Below are 15,647 nucleotides of genomic sequence, written 5' to 3'. Positions count from 1 at the left end.
AAGACTGGCTACCTGGTCCCAGGTGTGGGGAGTGGTCAGGAGCTGGGGGAGGAGGGGGCTGAGGTCTTGGACCTCTGGGTCCCAGAGGAGGAGGGGGAGTGGTCCCCATGAGATCCGTGACTCCTGAGAAGGTCTGCAGTTGGGAAGGATTTATTATCACTAAGTGGCCATGACAGAGCAGGGAGCGGGGAGGTGACACTAATGAGACTGCTACAATCAGCTCCCCTAGAAGCAGCGACTAAGGGCTCATTACCCGCTGGAGGTGGGGGGAGCCTGGGAAAGGCAGTAAGGGGAGGATTGAGTTAGGGTGTGGGGAGGGGATGAGGACGGTCTAGAGGGAAGAAGAGTGGCCACTCCCAAGGGGGAAGTTGAGTCAGAATACTCCCAGGAAAGATTGTGAAAAGAGAGCGGGTTCCAAGGAAGTGGGGTGAGACACGGTTTGGGTGCCCAAGCTGGTGGGGCAGCCCGGCTGGGTCACGGCTTCTCTAGCTGAACGTCTCCGATGTGGAGGCTACCCACATCCTGGTAGGTGCCCTGGAGGCCCCGAGAGATGTCCTCATACATGGAGCAGTCATCGAGGTTCAGGCCCTGGGGTGGAAACGGGGTGGTGAGCCTCAGGGCCCGGATGCCTGGGTCCCTGCTCCCCGGTCAACCTCAGGGAGGAACCCCGTAAGAGCCCCGCCCACAGACACGCACCTGCCCCCACCTTCCACTCACCTCGTAAAGATTTTCATCTTCATAGTCATCCTGGACATCTGCCCCGAATTTCATGTTCTGCCACCGTTTCTGTTGGGGGATTGGGAGCCTCCGTGAATGGGGGAGAGAATGTGTTTTCAGACCCTCATGGAGGCCAGGAGGTGCTTTACCAGAAAGGGTAAGGGACATGCCCAGAGCCACATGTCCTGTAAATGGCAGGTCTCTCTGGGTCCAAGCCAGTGCCCTTCGGGCTGTTGCCACTGCCTGTTCTTCTCCACGAAAAACAACAACAATAATAGTAAATGGCTGTAGCTGCCCCGCGCCCTAAAGAGAGACTGGTGCTGGCCAGAGACTCTGGGAGGACACCAGCCCCCACCTTCCCTGGCCTTGGCTCCATCTGGAGGCAACGGCACTCCTGGGTAGACGGGGAGAGTTGGACATCTCTGTGGGGGGCGGGGAATGTGAGGACAACCCTGGGGGGAGACTGAGCCAGGACGCCCCTCCGGGCCCAGCGCCATGTAAAATGCTTTCCTTCTATGAAATTCCTGACCCCCTCACAGCCCCTATGAGGCGGGGGCTGCCATTCTGTCAAGTTTTAGGCGGGACCCTCAGGCTCAGGGGGCCGCTGGTCCCTGGCGTGGCTCACCCTGAACAGCAGCAGCGTCCCAGGCACCACGGCGCATATCAGCAGTATGATCCCCTCAGCTGTGATGATGTTGTTCTTGGTGCCCTCTCCCATGTCCAGGAAGGGCCTGGGGAGTGGCTCTGTGAGGAGGGAGTGCCGCTCAGAGCCCAGCCCCTCGAGTCCTCCCCTCGCCTCCTGGCCACACCCGCATCAAGGCCCAAGACCACTGAAGTCCCCACCTTGCAGGTGAGAAAATCAATCAGCCACCGTGTGTGAGCCGGTGAGTGAGGATGCCCGAGATACAGGAGCTCAGGCACTGGCTCCACCCACCCCCGTCACAGGTGAGGAAGCCAGCGGCCCCAGCAGTGGCGTGGTGTGCGCTCACCACGCACGCGGAGGTGTGGCCGCAGCTGTGGGGTCCTGTGCACTCACCACGCACGCGGAGGTAGGTCCCACAGGAGCGCTGGACCTTCTGGCCTTCCTTGACCTGGCACCTGTACATGCCCCTGTGGCTCTTGGTCACCTGCTGGATGACCAGCTCGCCCTTGGGGCCTGGGCTTGAGAGCTCCATTATAGGGGGCCACGTGGAGTTGCCCTGGAGGATGTGCCACCATGTGATGTTGGGGTTGCTGCCGTTGTGTCTGCACAGGAGGCGGACCTCATCCCCAATGCTCACCGTCACCGATGGTGGGCCCCAGTCCACCCACAGGGCCTGGCACCTGGGGCCTGCGGAGAGGCAAATGCGTGAGGGACCGTGAATGGAGACACAGGCCCAGCCCGGCCCCTGCTTCTACAGCGCTCCTGGCTGTGTGTGTGCACGTGTGAGTGGCGGGGGTGTGTGTAGAAGAATGTGAGGGACACACTGCTGGGGGGTCCCCACTCGCCTCTCCAGAGCCACCTCCTGCCACCCTTTCCATACCTGCTCCGAGCTTCGGCCCCCCTGAGCTCACTGGCACTTGGATAGCCGGGTCCCCAGTGCTAGCAGTGCCTCTGGCCAGGCAGCTCCTTCTAGAATCAGTTTGGGCATCACCTCCTCCTGCAGGCCTTCCTAGATTATTTTCTCACCCCAGCCCCAGCCTGGCCACACACCTGGCGCTTTATATATTGGGTATAACTGTCACAGAACCCTTAGACGTCGGTTCTCTCATTATCCCATTTTACAAGTGGGACAGCTGAGGCCCAGGGTGGCAGGAGTGGCTCAGGGGTTCGAACCCTGGCCCCCTGGCCCTGGGCCGCTTCCTGCCGGTTTGTGAGTCTGTCCTGTCCTGTGACCCTGGGCCTGCCCCTTGTCCTCTGTTTGCGTAACTTTGTGTGTGTCAAGCTGGGGGCCAGGGGTGAGTTCAGCGTTTGGGCTGGGCTGGGCGTTAGGGGAGGGCCTCAGCTAGGTGGTTGGAGGGAGGGGGCTGGGTGGCCCAGGCTTGGGAAGCCACAGTTCTTGTGCCACTCTCCCCTGCCTCCGCCCCCTCGCTGCCCTCGGGCCAGTCCACATGGCTGTCCGTGGCGGGAGGAGGAGAGAGTTGGCGGCAGAGGCAGCAATCTGAGGGTCACGGACTACAAACTCAGCTCCCAGTGGAAATTTGGGGTGACTGGCCACCTCTCTAAACTCCTCCATCAAATGGGGTGGTCACAGCCCTGCCAGCTGGCATTGCGTGGGAGAGGAAGGGGGAAGGTCACCGGCTCCCCCAGCACTGAGAAGGGGTTCCCTACGTAGGGGACGGTGACTGGGATTCAAGGCAGAGAAGGAGAAAAGCTTTTTCTCCCCCGAAACTGAGCACTACCCACAGTCCCCTCCCTGCCCCCAGCTCTGGAGCTCAGTCAGGGGCAGCCTTAGTTCCTTATTTTGATCTGGGGGGACGAGGGGGTGCGGAAGGTGTCTCTCGCCCTGCCTCCCCCACGGGGGATGCCCCTTCAACTTCGCTGAGCCCCCCTCCAGCCTCCCATTGGCCTGCTTGGGACGGTCAAGCAGATGCAGTTTCTACGGGGTCTTTTCTAGACCCCTCCTGCCAGCTCCTCTCCCGTCCCCACTGCCTGGGCCCTCTCAACAGTCTCCCAGTCCCCCCCCCCACCTCCCCCCAGCACCTGCCTGTTGACCACGTACCCATGCCAGCAGCGAAGATCAAGAGGAGAAAGATGGTGGCACGCGGGGTTTGGCGGGCTTGGGGACCCCCAGGCATCTTCTCCCAGTGGGTTGTTTTGTCTGGGTGGCAGCGGCCCTGGGGTACCAGATCCCACCTCGGCCGAGCCCCAAACCCCGCCCCACTTCCTGCCCAGCCCTTCGGAGATGGGCTCCACTGGCCCCGCTGCTGGGTCCTTTGGTTGTCAGGTTGGGGGCAGCCCCTGCCAGGAGGCTTCAGGCCGTGAGTGGGGAGGAACTGCTCCCTGCACCTGTGGCCGCCACAACTCCCCCGAGAGGAGGCTGCTTGGGTGGGGGAAGAGGTTGTTTTAAGGCCTGGCTCGTCACTGGAAAGGAAGCCCGAGGGAGCCAGAGTTCAGGGTGCCTGCTGCGCACAGGTGGTCAGGGGACGCGGGTGGCTCCGAGCCCGATCTTTCCTCTCACTGGCCTTGGGCAAAACTTGTCCCCTCTCTGAGCCTCCGTGTCCTCCCTCCTCGGGGTTGGAAAAGAGGATTTAAAGAGGTTGTGCATGCACAGCACTGAACACAGGGCCTGGCGCATAGTAGGTGCTCAGTAAATGTTAGTTACTATTAATGTTCGTGAGGAATACATGAGGCAGGCCCACCAGCTCTGTGACTGGGTGGTGGCTTCCCTTTCCAAGATTTGGCATTTTTAGTTCAAGAGATAAGGATAAAAATATCTCCCTGATGTTGTGACATAAGTTGATGTTCCCGACACCCAAAGGGCCACGATGGGCTCTTTCTTGGTGTTCTTTCATTTCAGCCTCTCCACAAGTGGGCAAGGTAGGCCACCCCCCATTTTACAGTGGAGGAAGCTGAGGCCATCACAGAGAGGGAACACCATCACTGTTACTTGCCCAGTTTATACAGTCTGGTGGTGGAGCAGGGATTCCAAGTCACTTATGTGTGACCAGCTTCCCTTGAGCATTATTGTAGGTCAAGTGGGAGGAAAATGAGGCCTGAGGGGTGGGGGGGTGGGGAAATGACATGAGGTTGTTTAGATGTTTGTGAGCAGTTAGGGGACCATCTCATACATGCGCGCGCACACACACACACATGAGGAGACACCGTGAAAAAATTCATGGCAGGGAGATTTTTGGTAGCAAAAACTGGGAAACAGACGAAAAACCCATTTACGGGAGAAGGGGTGCATAAATTGAGGTATCGTCAGTCAATGGAGTGGCACACAGCACAAGAGGCCGAGCTTTGCTTGTCAACATGGCTGCATCTCAGAAACAACAAGAAAATGAGAAGAAATGTACTATGACAGGATCCGGCTGGCTTGTTTTCAAAAGGCAAAACAACAGGGTGTGCTATTAGGGACACATGTGTCTACAGTAAAGGTGTAAACACACACAGGGGAGTGATACCCCACTCCTGAGAGGGGTTACCTCTGGGGTAAGCAAGGAGGTCGCGACTGGGAAGGGTACACAGAGGGCTTTGTCTGTCTTAGTTTTATGCCTTGCTTTACTTTTTAAGCTGGGTGGTGGGTTCATGGGTCTTATTTATTTTTGGCTGCGCGGGGTCTTCGTTGCAGTGCGCGGGCTTTCTGTAGTTGCGGCGAGCGGGGGCTACTCTTCGTTGCGGCGCATGGGCTTCTCATTGCGGTGGCTTCTCTTGTTGCGGAGCACGGGCTCTAGGCACGCGGGCTTCAGTAGTTGTGGCTCGTGGGCTCTAGAGCACAGGCTCAGTAGTTGTGGTGCATGGGCTTAGTTGCTCCACGGCACGTGGGATCTTCCCGGACCAGGGCTCGAACCCGTGTCCCCTGTATTGGCAGGTGGATTCTTAACCATTGCGCCACCAGGGAAGTCCCATGGGTCTTTGTTACACTATTATGTATATATACTGTTTTGCATGCTTGAAGTATTTTGTAATTTAAAAAAAAGGTGCAACTGTCACCCACACAGAAGAACATGGGCCTCAAGAGTTCACACCTCCTGGGTTTGAATCTCAGCTCTGGTCATCTGAGCCTCAGTTTCTCTTCCTGTAATCTGGGCATAACCTCCCTACCTGTGAGGCTGTAAGAATATCACAGTGTGCTTAGCACAGCCCCTAGGACACAGTTCCTCTTCTCTGGCCCTCGGGCCTTCCCTCCTCCCCTCCAGGGACCCAGGTGTTCTGTTGGGCCCCTCTCTGTACAGCAGGTCATTAGCCCCTCTGTACTAAAGTTCTTCCTATAACCCCCATGTAGGAAGAAGTCTGGATCCAGACGCTGCAGCCCTTAGGAATTCACCTCCTTCAGCATCCTTCCTGGCTGAGCCGGTTTCCAGGCCCTCGACTGCCTCCCAGTGGCTGAAGGGGCGCAGCCGCCGCATTGTAGGCCCTCTCTGGCTCGCTGGCCTGTCTGGGCACCTCCACCTCCCGCTTACCCAGCACCCTGGTATCTGGCACCGTGTGAGCAAACCAGACGCTTGGCATTGCATTCCCAGGACGACTCTGGGAAATATCTTCATCCTCAATCAGCAAAAGAGGAAACTTAGGCGCCAAACAAGGACTGGAATCAAGGCCATGCCCAGGAGTGTAACCCTTTGGGCCTCATTTTCCCCACTTCTAAGGGACAGTGCCCTGCAGTGGCTAGAGCCCAGGTCCAGATGCTGGCTTTGCCACCTCCTGGCTGTGGGACATCCGGCAAATTACCTGTGACTGATCTCCATCTCCAAACGGCGCCTTTTGGTACCTATTTCACAGAGTATTAAGTGCAGGTGTGCTGCTTTGAGGCAAGACTCGGCATCTCCCCGAATCCCTCAGGTAGGAGTAAGCAGCTTTACAGGCAGGAGCACAAGGCCGAGGGTATGTTTGCTCAAGGTCGCACAGAATTTTGGGCAGTGTTGGAATTTGAACCCAAGTCATTGGGAGTTCAAAGCCAGGCTTGGCACTGGAAGGAGATGGGTTTGACCTGAGGAGTAACTTGGGATGGGGGAACCTCAGGGGTCTTGGCCTAGCCGGCTCAGGCCCAGCATCTTAGTTTTCCCCAAATGGGAGGTGGGCCAGGTCTGAAAGCGTGGTAAGGGGACCCTTCCAAAGCTTAGCACCTGCCTACTGGAAGCCCTTTGCACCTCCCACCTGGACCAGGAGACCAATCACAGGTGGGGCTCCTGTCCCATTAGTGCAAATAGCCAATCACCATGCACAACTGCGGTGGGGGGGCGACACCACGAGGGCCCTGGGAACTTGGCCTCTATGCAGGGGCCATGCCCCTCCCTTTGGGAGGGAAGTAGCAGTCCCCTGCCAGCTGGGTCCCTGCTGCAGCTTCAGCACTGCATCCCAATTCTTGGGGCAGGTACAGCTAGCTCCATCTTACAGCAGGGCCCAGGCCAGAGATCCCCAAAGTGAAGTCTCCCGTGTAGGTCAGGAAAAGGACGTGTATACTAGGCAGGTCACCTTGGGCTGGAGGCACACGAAGGACCGCCCCGAGTGACGGCTTTCCTTGTCCACTTCCTTCCAGAGAAGCAGCACCTGAGCGACAGGGCCCTCCTGTTTTGTTTCAGCAGGGTCCAAGGCTCCACGTGGGGCCACTGCTTGAACTTTCCGTTTCTTTCTCTGAGACCCGTAAAGGCAAGGTGTGGGAGAGGAGCAAGGGGCCCCTGGGTCTCGCACCACCATCTCGCCCACTTGGGGCAGAACCGTGTGAACCTGGAAGGCCAGGCCTCAGGTTTCCGAGGCTGCTGAGTACCACAGCCATCCAGGAAAGGCCCTGGCCCCCCTCTTTCTCAAGGGAAGGGAAGTGCGGTGCAGCGCTCCTTCCTCTTGCCCGGCCACCCCCCAATCAAGAGACCCAGACCAGGATTACGAACGAGGCAATTTATTAACCCAGCATCATTTGTTCTAATGCTTCTTGTTGGCAGCTGCCACCTGTGGGAAAAGATGGACAAATAGTTAAGATCAGTTGTGGCGTCTGTGTTCAAGCACTTCACAGTAGCTCCCCAGTAGCTATGGGACGCCAGGCACCCTGATTCGTGGTTTACATGTATTCATCTCATCCGATCCTCACAATCTTGGATACCTCCCCATTTTACAGAAGGATAAAACTGGGACTCTCAAGGAAAGAGGGCGTTGTCGTGTGTTTCCAACATCTGCCCATTACTCCACACTGCTGTTTGTGCCAGGCCCTGCTCTGCCCTGAAGGGCTACCTTCTCATTCCAGGCCACCCCCAATCCCCAGAGGGCTGACACCTCCATTCTCTTCTGACACTTAAGTGACTCAACAGTCCAAGACTCCCAGGAGGCCTGAGTCAAGAGGGTCATGCCAGACCCTGGGGGCCTCTGTTGCCGTAGCTCATGGAATCCTCACCACCTCCCTCCGAGGTAGGCAAAAGCAGATCCCTCTACAGACGGGGAGCCTGGCTCCAGGTGAAGGGACTCTGGCCCAGGGTGTCTATAGTCAGTCAGCATCTGGATGGAGACCTGGGTTCTGAGGCACCCCAACACTCAGTAAGCATGAAGACTAAGAAAGAAAACACTGCAGCCGGAATCAGAAGGCTGACCGGGAAGAGGCAGCCGCGTGTGCGGGAGCGTGCCCTGAAGGAGAAGCCAGCCTGGTGAGCCGCACCCTGGGCCTCCCTTCACCCAGGCACCTGCATTTTCAACCAGCCCCCACAGGAAGTCTGTCAGAAACGTTCTTTCTCCTGCACCCTCCTCCCCTGGGCTGTGCCCTCCAGGGGAGGAAACTCCCATCTGACAAAACCCAGGCTCCAGAAACACCCAGGCGGTGACTGAGGTACCCAGCCCTCACCTGTCCAGCGATTCTGTCCAGATCTCTCTGTCCCTGAGGTGTTAGTTTGCGGCCCCTGTGGGAGAGAAGGGTCATATAGCCCCAGGTGAGTGCAGGCTCCCACCAGCGTCCCTGATCCCTGCCAGGCCTCTCCTGGACACGAGCCAGGCTTTCCAAGAAGGCACCTGGCCACAGGACCACATGACACCAGCCAAGTCCCACTGAGGTCCCTAGTCGGCTGCATTCCAACAAGCTGGAGGCTGGAGTGGGAGCTCCCCTGGGAGCTGATGGGGTGCCGTTTGTGCAAACATTAGATCAAAAGCCCCGAAAAATCAATTGGGAAAAGCTAACGAGCAGGCTAATGAAAGCGGACAGTCGCTAAATTACCTTCCTGGAGCCTGGAGTAGTTAGCCAGAGAGGTCGGGGGGAGGCCCCGTGCTGTGCACTGTTCTGAAGAATCCCCTGCCTGGCTGGGGGGCAGGTGCAGCTGTGCAGGACAGACCTGGCACCTCACTGCATGGGCGAAGGGGGACAGTCCTTGATAACTTCATCATAAGGGATCTGGCCCCAAGGCTCCTCCGCCCTCCCCCGCACTTACCCATCTTGGTCCTTTTCCACCATTTTCAGCCCCTCCAGGGCCTGGAGGACCCGCCGGGCCACGCTCTTGGAGCCTCTGCTGAAGTGGCTGGGCATGACACCATTCCTCTGACGCCCCCCGTAGATCTTGGTCATGGAACCAACCCCAGCGCCGCCCCGGAGGTACAGGTGCCGTGCTGTGGAAGCTGGGTGGGAGGCAAGGGAGACTTGAGAACCCTTCTCAGGCAGAGAAGATGCTTCTCCACAGCTGAGGCAGCCTTAGGAAAGGGCCTTGCTCAAGGTCACAAATCTAGTTGTGTGCGACAGCAGATTTTTCTCACCTCACCGTTTTCCGGTCAGGGAAACTGAGAACATGAGAATGCACGCCAAGCCCCAGTACCTGACCACCCCCCAGTTCAGGAGACTGGCGTGCACAGGTAGTGGAGGGACTGCCGTAGCCACGTGACCAGGCAGGCAACCCGCCCCCTCCAGGGACTTGCTTAGCTGCGCTGTGAGGTGGACCTGAGGTTCTGTGGGGAGAGCCTAGCAAATGTTTAAGCCGTGACTGTCCCCCTTCATCTGCCTGTGAGCTCTGAAGGGCAGCAGAGCTGGAGAAGCGACCTACTGATCCTCCCACACCCCAGCCCTGGAGAGCTTAGGTAACAATGGTAGCAGAGCTGACATCCTATGCAGTGGATGTTCCCAACCTGGGAGGTGCGTCACCCACTCTGTGGGCTGGGATTCTGGTCCCTCGACAGGCTTGGGCAAGTCCCTCACCCACCCTGGCCAGCCTCCTTGGAAATCCTCTTCTGTTCAACTGGAACACTTGCCTGCCAGGCCCTATGCCATCTGCTTTTCACTCTCTCCTATGAGGCAGTAACATGGCCTTAGGAGCCCGCCCGATACTGTGGCCTTGGCAAGTCACCTACCCTCACCTGAGAACCGGGACAAAAAGCACCTCATTGAGCGCTGTGAAGATGCCATGAACGCGTCAGGTGCTACTTTCCTGTATGGAAAAGGTTAAACTCCAGAGTACTCCTGGGCTCACGCCACAAGCTCCATACGGACAGCCCCTCCTGAACGTCCTGCTTTTCTACCTCAGGGGGCCACTGAGGTTTGAAGAACTGGGGCCCAGATGCTGGCCATCACACAGCCCTGCCTGGCTGAAAGCTCAAAGGTAGGGATTCAGGTCATTAGATTCCCCTTTAGTCCTGAAGATGAACGGGGGAGCCGAAGATTCATTCCTTCAATAATGACTTGCTGCCAAGAGTCACGGGGCGCTGGGCCATCTCCATGACCCTCCAGTGTCATGAGCTGGGGGGAGGGGGAAGTGACCAGGTGAGATAGGCTCCTCCTTCCCTCCAGCTGCCCCTCCCAGAGCAGTTCCTGCGCACAAGTTGTTCTCAGCCTCTCTCCTGCCCTCTAAGACCGTCTCCGGATACAGCCACGGGCTTCAGGGGCCAACAGTGCAGCAAAAACCATGGCCACTTCTCCAGGACCACTGAGCAGCCTCTCCCTGATACCACTGCCTTTGTCCCCCGCTCACTTTAAAACCACTCTCCTTGGTTCTTTTTGTCCTCACCCCACCCCCTAGATCAGGGCTCTGACCCTCTTCCAGGCACCAAGCAGCCCACCCACTGCCAGGATCGAGAGTCACCTGTTACAAGCCACCCCCCACAATCTTCCTGGCAGGAGCGGCCTCATGGAAAACTCGCCTTGAAGACCAGTGCAAATGCCCAATGGCTACCGCCACTCCCCCCTGCACCTGTCTGGTCACGCCCTGGCTCTAGGTGGAGATCTGCTCTCCCACTTGGGCTGGGGAAGGCGTAAGAGCCTCACGAAGGGGCTGAGATGGACGCTCCCGATTTCACGAACGCCCGAAGAGGCTGCACACTAGAAACGAATCTTGCTGAACCAGGACCAGCGCTCGCCCAGCTCAGCACGGAAAGGGGCGGGCTGTGTGGTACATGGGGTCTGAGCCCCAACACTGCTCCCTGCCAGCTGCGACAGAGCCCACCCCCTTCAAGTGGTCTGCGCCATGGTACTAAGGGGGACAACTTACTTCAACCCTGAGCAGGGACTGGCGGGGAACAAACTCCAGTAAAGCTCAACCTTAGTTTCTCCCAGGGGGAGCCTCACGTCTTTCTTAATGACACAAAAAATTATCTGGTGCAGGAGAATTCCCTGGTGGCCCAGTGGTTAGGACTCTACCCTTTGACTGCAGGGGCCTGGGTTCAAGCCCTGGTTGGGGAACTAAGATCTTGCGAGCTGAGCAGCATGACACACACACAGACACAGACACACACACACAGACACACACACACACACACAGACACACACACACACACACACACACACACAGACACACACACACACAGACACACACAGACACAGACACACACAGACACAGACACACACACAGACACACACAGACACACAGACAGACACACAGACACAGACAGACACACACACAGACACACACACAGACACACACAGACACACACACAGACACACACACACACACAGACACACACACACACACCACTCAGGCGCCCCAATCCAACAGCTGCTCACTCACCGCTGGACGCCTACTGAAACACACACTGTGTTCTTATTCTTACCTCCCCCCCAAGCAGACCCTTCTGAAAACTGAGGTCAAGAAGCCTGTCTAGGGCCACACTGCACCACTCCCTTTCAAAGCCCTGCAGTGGTCCCCCCTTGACACTGCTCCTCCCCTTAGAGCACTCTCCCCACTCCCCTGAAACAGGCTCTCTCTCTACACCTCACCCCTCACACACACTGCCCGGTGAGTGCTCAGCCCTACAGGTCTGCAGCTCTTGCGGACCACCCTCAAGAAGGCCCTGCCATCTACCTCTGCCCTCTGTATCCCCATACCTGAGGTCAATAGCTGTCCACACCGTGCTGGCTCTTATACGTCTCCAGAATTTGACCCCCACTGCCCTGTTGCCTTCACTGCCAGAGCTCAGCCTCCCAGGACAGGTCGCTATCCCACTGTGCTTCAGCCCCAAACCCCCGAGGGGGCCCACGATCCAGAGGAGGAAAAGCAAATATGGCAGACTGTGGTTTTGGAGTCAGCCTGCCACACCCTCCCACGGTCGTCACCGGTCTGTATCTCACTTTCCTCCTGGGTAAATGACTATCTCCTATGACTCCCCTTGCCCAGAGTGTGGACTGACCGAACTAAGCGGGAGCACTCTACGCTCCAAGAGGTCGGCAGACTTTTCCTGTAAACGGTCAGAGAGTAGACCGTGCGGCCTGTGGCATCTGCAACTCTTGCCTGTCATGATTTTATACAAACAGGCGCGGCTGTGCCCCAACAACGCGCGCACAACACACCCCGGTCTAGAACCCTTACACTGTGCCACTAGGGCAGCCGGGGAACTGAAGTCAAAAGCGAGCGTTGGAAATGCCAAGGGAGAGCAGCAGGGCAGGCAGAGGACGCACACCCAGCGTGATGTGTTGGGGAAGGTGCGCAGTGGGCAGAAAGGGGCCACAGCAACTGTAGAGATGGCCAGCAGGCTCAACTCAGTGTGTGTCACCCACGGTCCTTTCCCCATTTCCCCTTAATCTCTCCCCGCCTAGAAAAATAAAGCACAGAATGCTGCCTAGAGGACCGAGCTGCCCCCACCTCCAATCACGGCAAGAGTCGGGTAGACTGTGGCATCAGCAGCTGGCAGACCACAAGCATGTTAACCTCCCCGACATCAACTGCAAATCGGCAACCAGCAGACCTACCTGGGAAGTTTTTGTTAGGTACAGGTTATACAAAATATGCGTATTCACCAGATCAAATGGGAAAAGCTACGAGGTTCTTTCTCCTCATCTTAGATCCAAAGTTGCCTTGCTTGACCTATCGGCTCTTGGGGCGTCACCAAAGAGCAGTCAGGACCAGGCATGCCTTGCTTCCCAAGATGGGTGGATGACAGAGGTAGTGGTGGTCTCGTCCAGGCCCCGTCACCACTGATTGTGTGCCCAGGGAGGTCAAGTCAGCTCCCCTTCACCAGACCCATTTTTCTTTATAAAAACATACAAGTGGGGCTTCCCTGGTGGCGCAGTGGTTGAGAGTCCGCCTGCCGATGCAGGGGACGCGGGTTCGCGCCCCGGTCCGGGAAGATCCCGCATGCTGCGGAGCGGCTGGGCCCGTGAGCCATGGCCGCTGGGCCTGCGCGTCCGGAGCCTGTGCTCCGCAATGGGAGAGGCCACAACAGTGAGAGGCCACAACCGCGTACTGCCAAAAACAAACAAACAAACAAAAAAAAAAAACATACAAGTGAGTAGACAGATATACTACCCACCCCACTCATCTCACAGACTTGACCTTTTAGTCCTCAGGGGTCAGAGGCTGTGGCTGGGCATGCTGGCCCCTATGTCCAGTCTAGGGCCTGAAAGATTGGCCCACCATCTACAAAATACTTCATGCTCTGAGGTGCTGGGCACCTTATACCAAGGCCAACTCTTCTCAAGGTCGTTCTGGAGTTTTGTCCAAACTCTGCTTCCCACCTACAGACAAGCTCTGGTCAGGACAGAGCCCCCACTTCACACAGGATGGCTGAACACAGGAGAGGCCGAGAGCCTTTAGTGAAGGCCCTGTGCAGAGGCTGCCACCGTGGCACAATCCAGCCTTGAACCCCATCCCCTACTCCCAAGGTAAGCCTCCATGGGGGTGACTGGAGAAACTTGAAACATTAAAGACAGATGAGGCAACACTAGCACTAGCACTAGCACTATGCAACCAAGGGCTACACTTAAAATCAGTCCTTCAGGGGCTTCCCTGGTGGCGCAGTGGTTGAGAGTCCGCCTGCCGATGCAGGGGACACGGGTTCGTGCCCCGGTCCGGGAGGATCCCACATGCCGCGGAGCGGCTAGGCCCGTGAGCCATGGCCGCTGAGCCTGCGCGTCCGGAGCCCGTGCTCCGCAACAGGAGAGGCCACGGCAGTGAGAGGCCCGCGTACCGCAAAAAGAAAATCAGTCCTTCAAAGTCATTACTAAAGGATTAATAAGAAGATAAAAAAACGGACCAGTACAGGGTGACCATAAGGTTTTCTTCAGGGCACTTAAGGCTTGCCAAGATCTAGAGCAACGAGTGACCTGATCAGATCTCCAACCCCTTAGTTACGAACAACTCATTTAACAAGACAGTCTAGTGTGACGATCTAAACAATAAAACAGACCCATAGGTATTAAAAGGACAATGCCTCTCTCTAAAACGAACCACCTCCAGGCAAAATATGAACACTCTACTCATTTGTCCCTGGGTCCCCCACAAGACTCAGAGGAAAGCACAGGTCCTCACATGAATCTCTTACAAATGAAGAAACAGATTCAGAGTACAAAATTATTGAATGTCACAAAAAACATGCAGTGATAGAGTCAAAGATTTCTCTCTTGTTATTTCTGGGGGCAAGTAAGAGGTCACAAAGGGGACACCCAGCCCCCCACGCCCCAGCCAAAAGCCCCAGTTCCTCACCAGCTCGTGTGTAGAACCAATTCTCATCATAGGGAGCGAGCTCTTTATGCTTGGCCAGCTTGACAGTGTCCACCCATTCAGGGACTTTCAGCTTCCCGGACCTGGGACCAAGACAGAGAGAAAGGCACAATTCAGGAGTCTCCACAAACTCCATCCCAATTCCCTCCCCTCAACACAACTGTAGATCAAGAAGAGCCCAATGTGTCCCAAAATACAAAGAGACTGAAACTCAAACACAACTCAGGCCTCATGTAGAAAGGATGGACCCCACAGAGACCTCCAACAAGCCTCCCCAGACTGAAAGCCTGCGGGCGCTGAGGGATCAGGCAAAGGCGACAGCCTCCACCCACTCGGACCGCAATCCCCACTCACTTTTTGAGGAAGGCTGCCAGAGCTCTGACGAACTCCTGCTGGTTCACGTCCTTTACAGTAACTCCAGGCATCTGCGGGAAAAGTCGAGCATGTGAACACAGGATTGATGGAGACGACTGACAAGGGTCGGGGGCCAGCCCCAACGCGATCTAAACCGTCGCACTCTCCTTACTTCCGAAGGCCCTACTTCAATTCCCCGCTTTAAAGACCCCTGCGCCTGTGGGTCCTACAGAACTCACTGACGCCCACGGTCTCTCCGGGTCGCACGAACACTACCTGCCCCCGTTTGTGAAAACGCTTGTATGACCCCAACCCCTGATTCTGGGGTCCCCCGCACTCCCCGCTGCCCACCAAGCCCAGCCTCGGTTCCCGGAGAGCGCGGACCAGACATGCCCGGGCCTGCAGCTCGCACGTGGCCGCGACTCCAGGGGGCGGGGCGGCCCCGCGCGGGTACCCCGCAGCTCCCAGGCACACACTCCGGGATCGGGAAACGGGCCCCGACACCCCGCACCCGGTTCGGACCGGAGCACTCAGCTTACCGTGCGGCCTCCAAGCTGCCAGCCAGGGAAAAGGGAGCAACGGGGTTTCCCGGGCGCACAAGTCGGGCGTTGGTTATCGCGAGAGTTCCGAGAACTCGCGAGAATGGGGTTAGGAAAAAAGCGGCCGCGCCTCTCTCAGGGCAAATGTGGCTTCCCCTCCGTGAACGTGGGAGGGTATGGCGTGAGGGCGGAGGCTTGTTTACTCCCCGCCCTTCCTTCTCCTGCAGCTTGAGGAGCTCTCGTCTTGAGTTGGAGGGAATCTAGCTTCGTTTGCGTTGATCGTGCATGGAACAAACAGCGGCGGAGACTGTATCTCCTGGCGGAAGTTATGGGTGGGCAGGAAATAGAGAGACCTGGCTATTCCTGGCGCCACCAGCTGGACGACCACTTTTCCGGGTGGAAGTGGCTTTTCTGGCCGGAAGTGGGGCTAGTAAGGGCGGAACTGTGACCGGGAGAGCAGGGGAAGGGCAGCGAAGAAATGTGGTCACCACCTACCCTTCCTCAACC

General features: G+C 57.3%; 2 protein-coding genes across 4 annotated transcripts; both read right to left on the bottom strand.

Annotated features, from left to right (window-relative positions):
- Nucleotides 1-131: 131 nt before the first annotated feature.
- CD79A (CD79a molecule) lies at nt 132-3,611 on the bottom strand. The gene is made up of 5 exons (XM_032614230.1): nt 3,420-3,611; nt 1,754-2,047; nt 1,343-1,461; nt 718-786; nt 132-588 (listed from the first exon to the last, which is right to left on the bottom strand). The coding sequence occupies exons 1-5, from the start codon at nt 3,493-3,495 to the stop codon at nt 475-477; spliced, it is 672 nt and encodes a 223-aa protein (XP_032470121.1). The 5' UTR covers nt 3,496-3,611; the 3' UTR covers nt 132-474.
- Nucleotides 3,612-7,240: 3,629 nt separating this feature from the next.
- RPS19 (ribosomal protein S19) lies at nt 7,241-15,252 on the bottom strand. 3 transcript variants are annotated; one of them, XR_004347040.1, is made up of 7 exons: nt 15,141-15,233; nt 14,602-14,672; nt 14,230-14,330; nt 8,764-8,947; nt 8,553-8,678; nt 8,187-8,241; nt 7,261-7,306 (listed from the first exon to the last, which is right to left on the bottom strand). XR_004347040.1 is itself a non-coding variant. In XM_032614234.1 (6 exons), exons 2-6 carry the CDS (start codon nt 14,670-14,672, stop codon nt 7,280-7,282), a joined length of 438 nt encoding a protein of 145 aa, XP_032470125.1. In that variant the 5' UTR covers nt 15,141-15,231; the 3' UTR covers nt 7,241-7,279. The 3 variants fall into 3 exon arrangements, 2 of the variants coding, with proteins under 2 accessions (XP_032470125.1, XP_032470124.1); XM_032614234.1 differs by lacking the exon at nt 8,553-8,678 and having other exon boundaries at nt 7,241-7,306; nt 15,141-15,231; XM_032614233.1 differs by lacking the exon at nt 8,553-8,678 and having other exon boundaries at nt 7,249-8,241; nt 15,141-15,252.
- Between the last annotated feature and the right edge of the window lie 395 nt (nt 15,253-15,647).

The sequence above is a fragment of the Phocoena sinus genome, chromosome 19, assembly GCF_008692025.1.
Source record: "Phocoena sinus isolate mPhoSin1 chromosome 19, mPhoSin1.pri, whole genome shotgun sequence".
Lineage (NCBI taxonomy): Eukaryota > Metazoa > Chordata > Mammalia > Artiodactyla > Phocoenidae > Phocoena > Phocoena sinus.
This window is presented reverse-complemented; position numbering and strand designations above follow the sequence as displayed.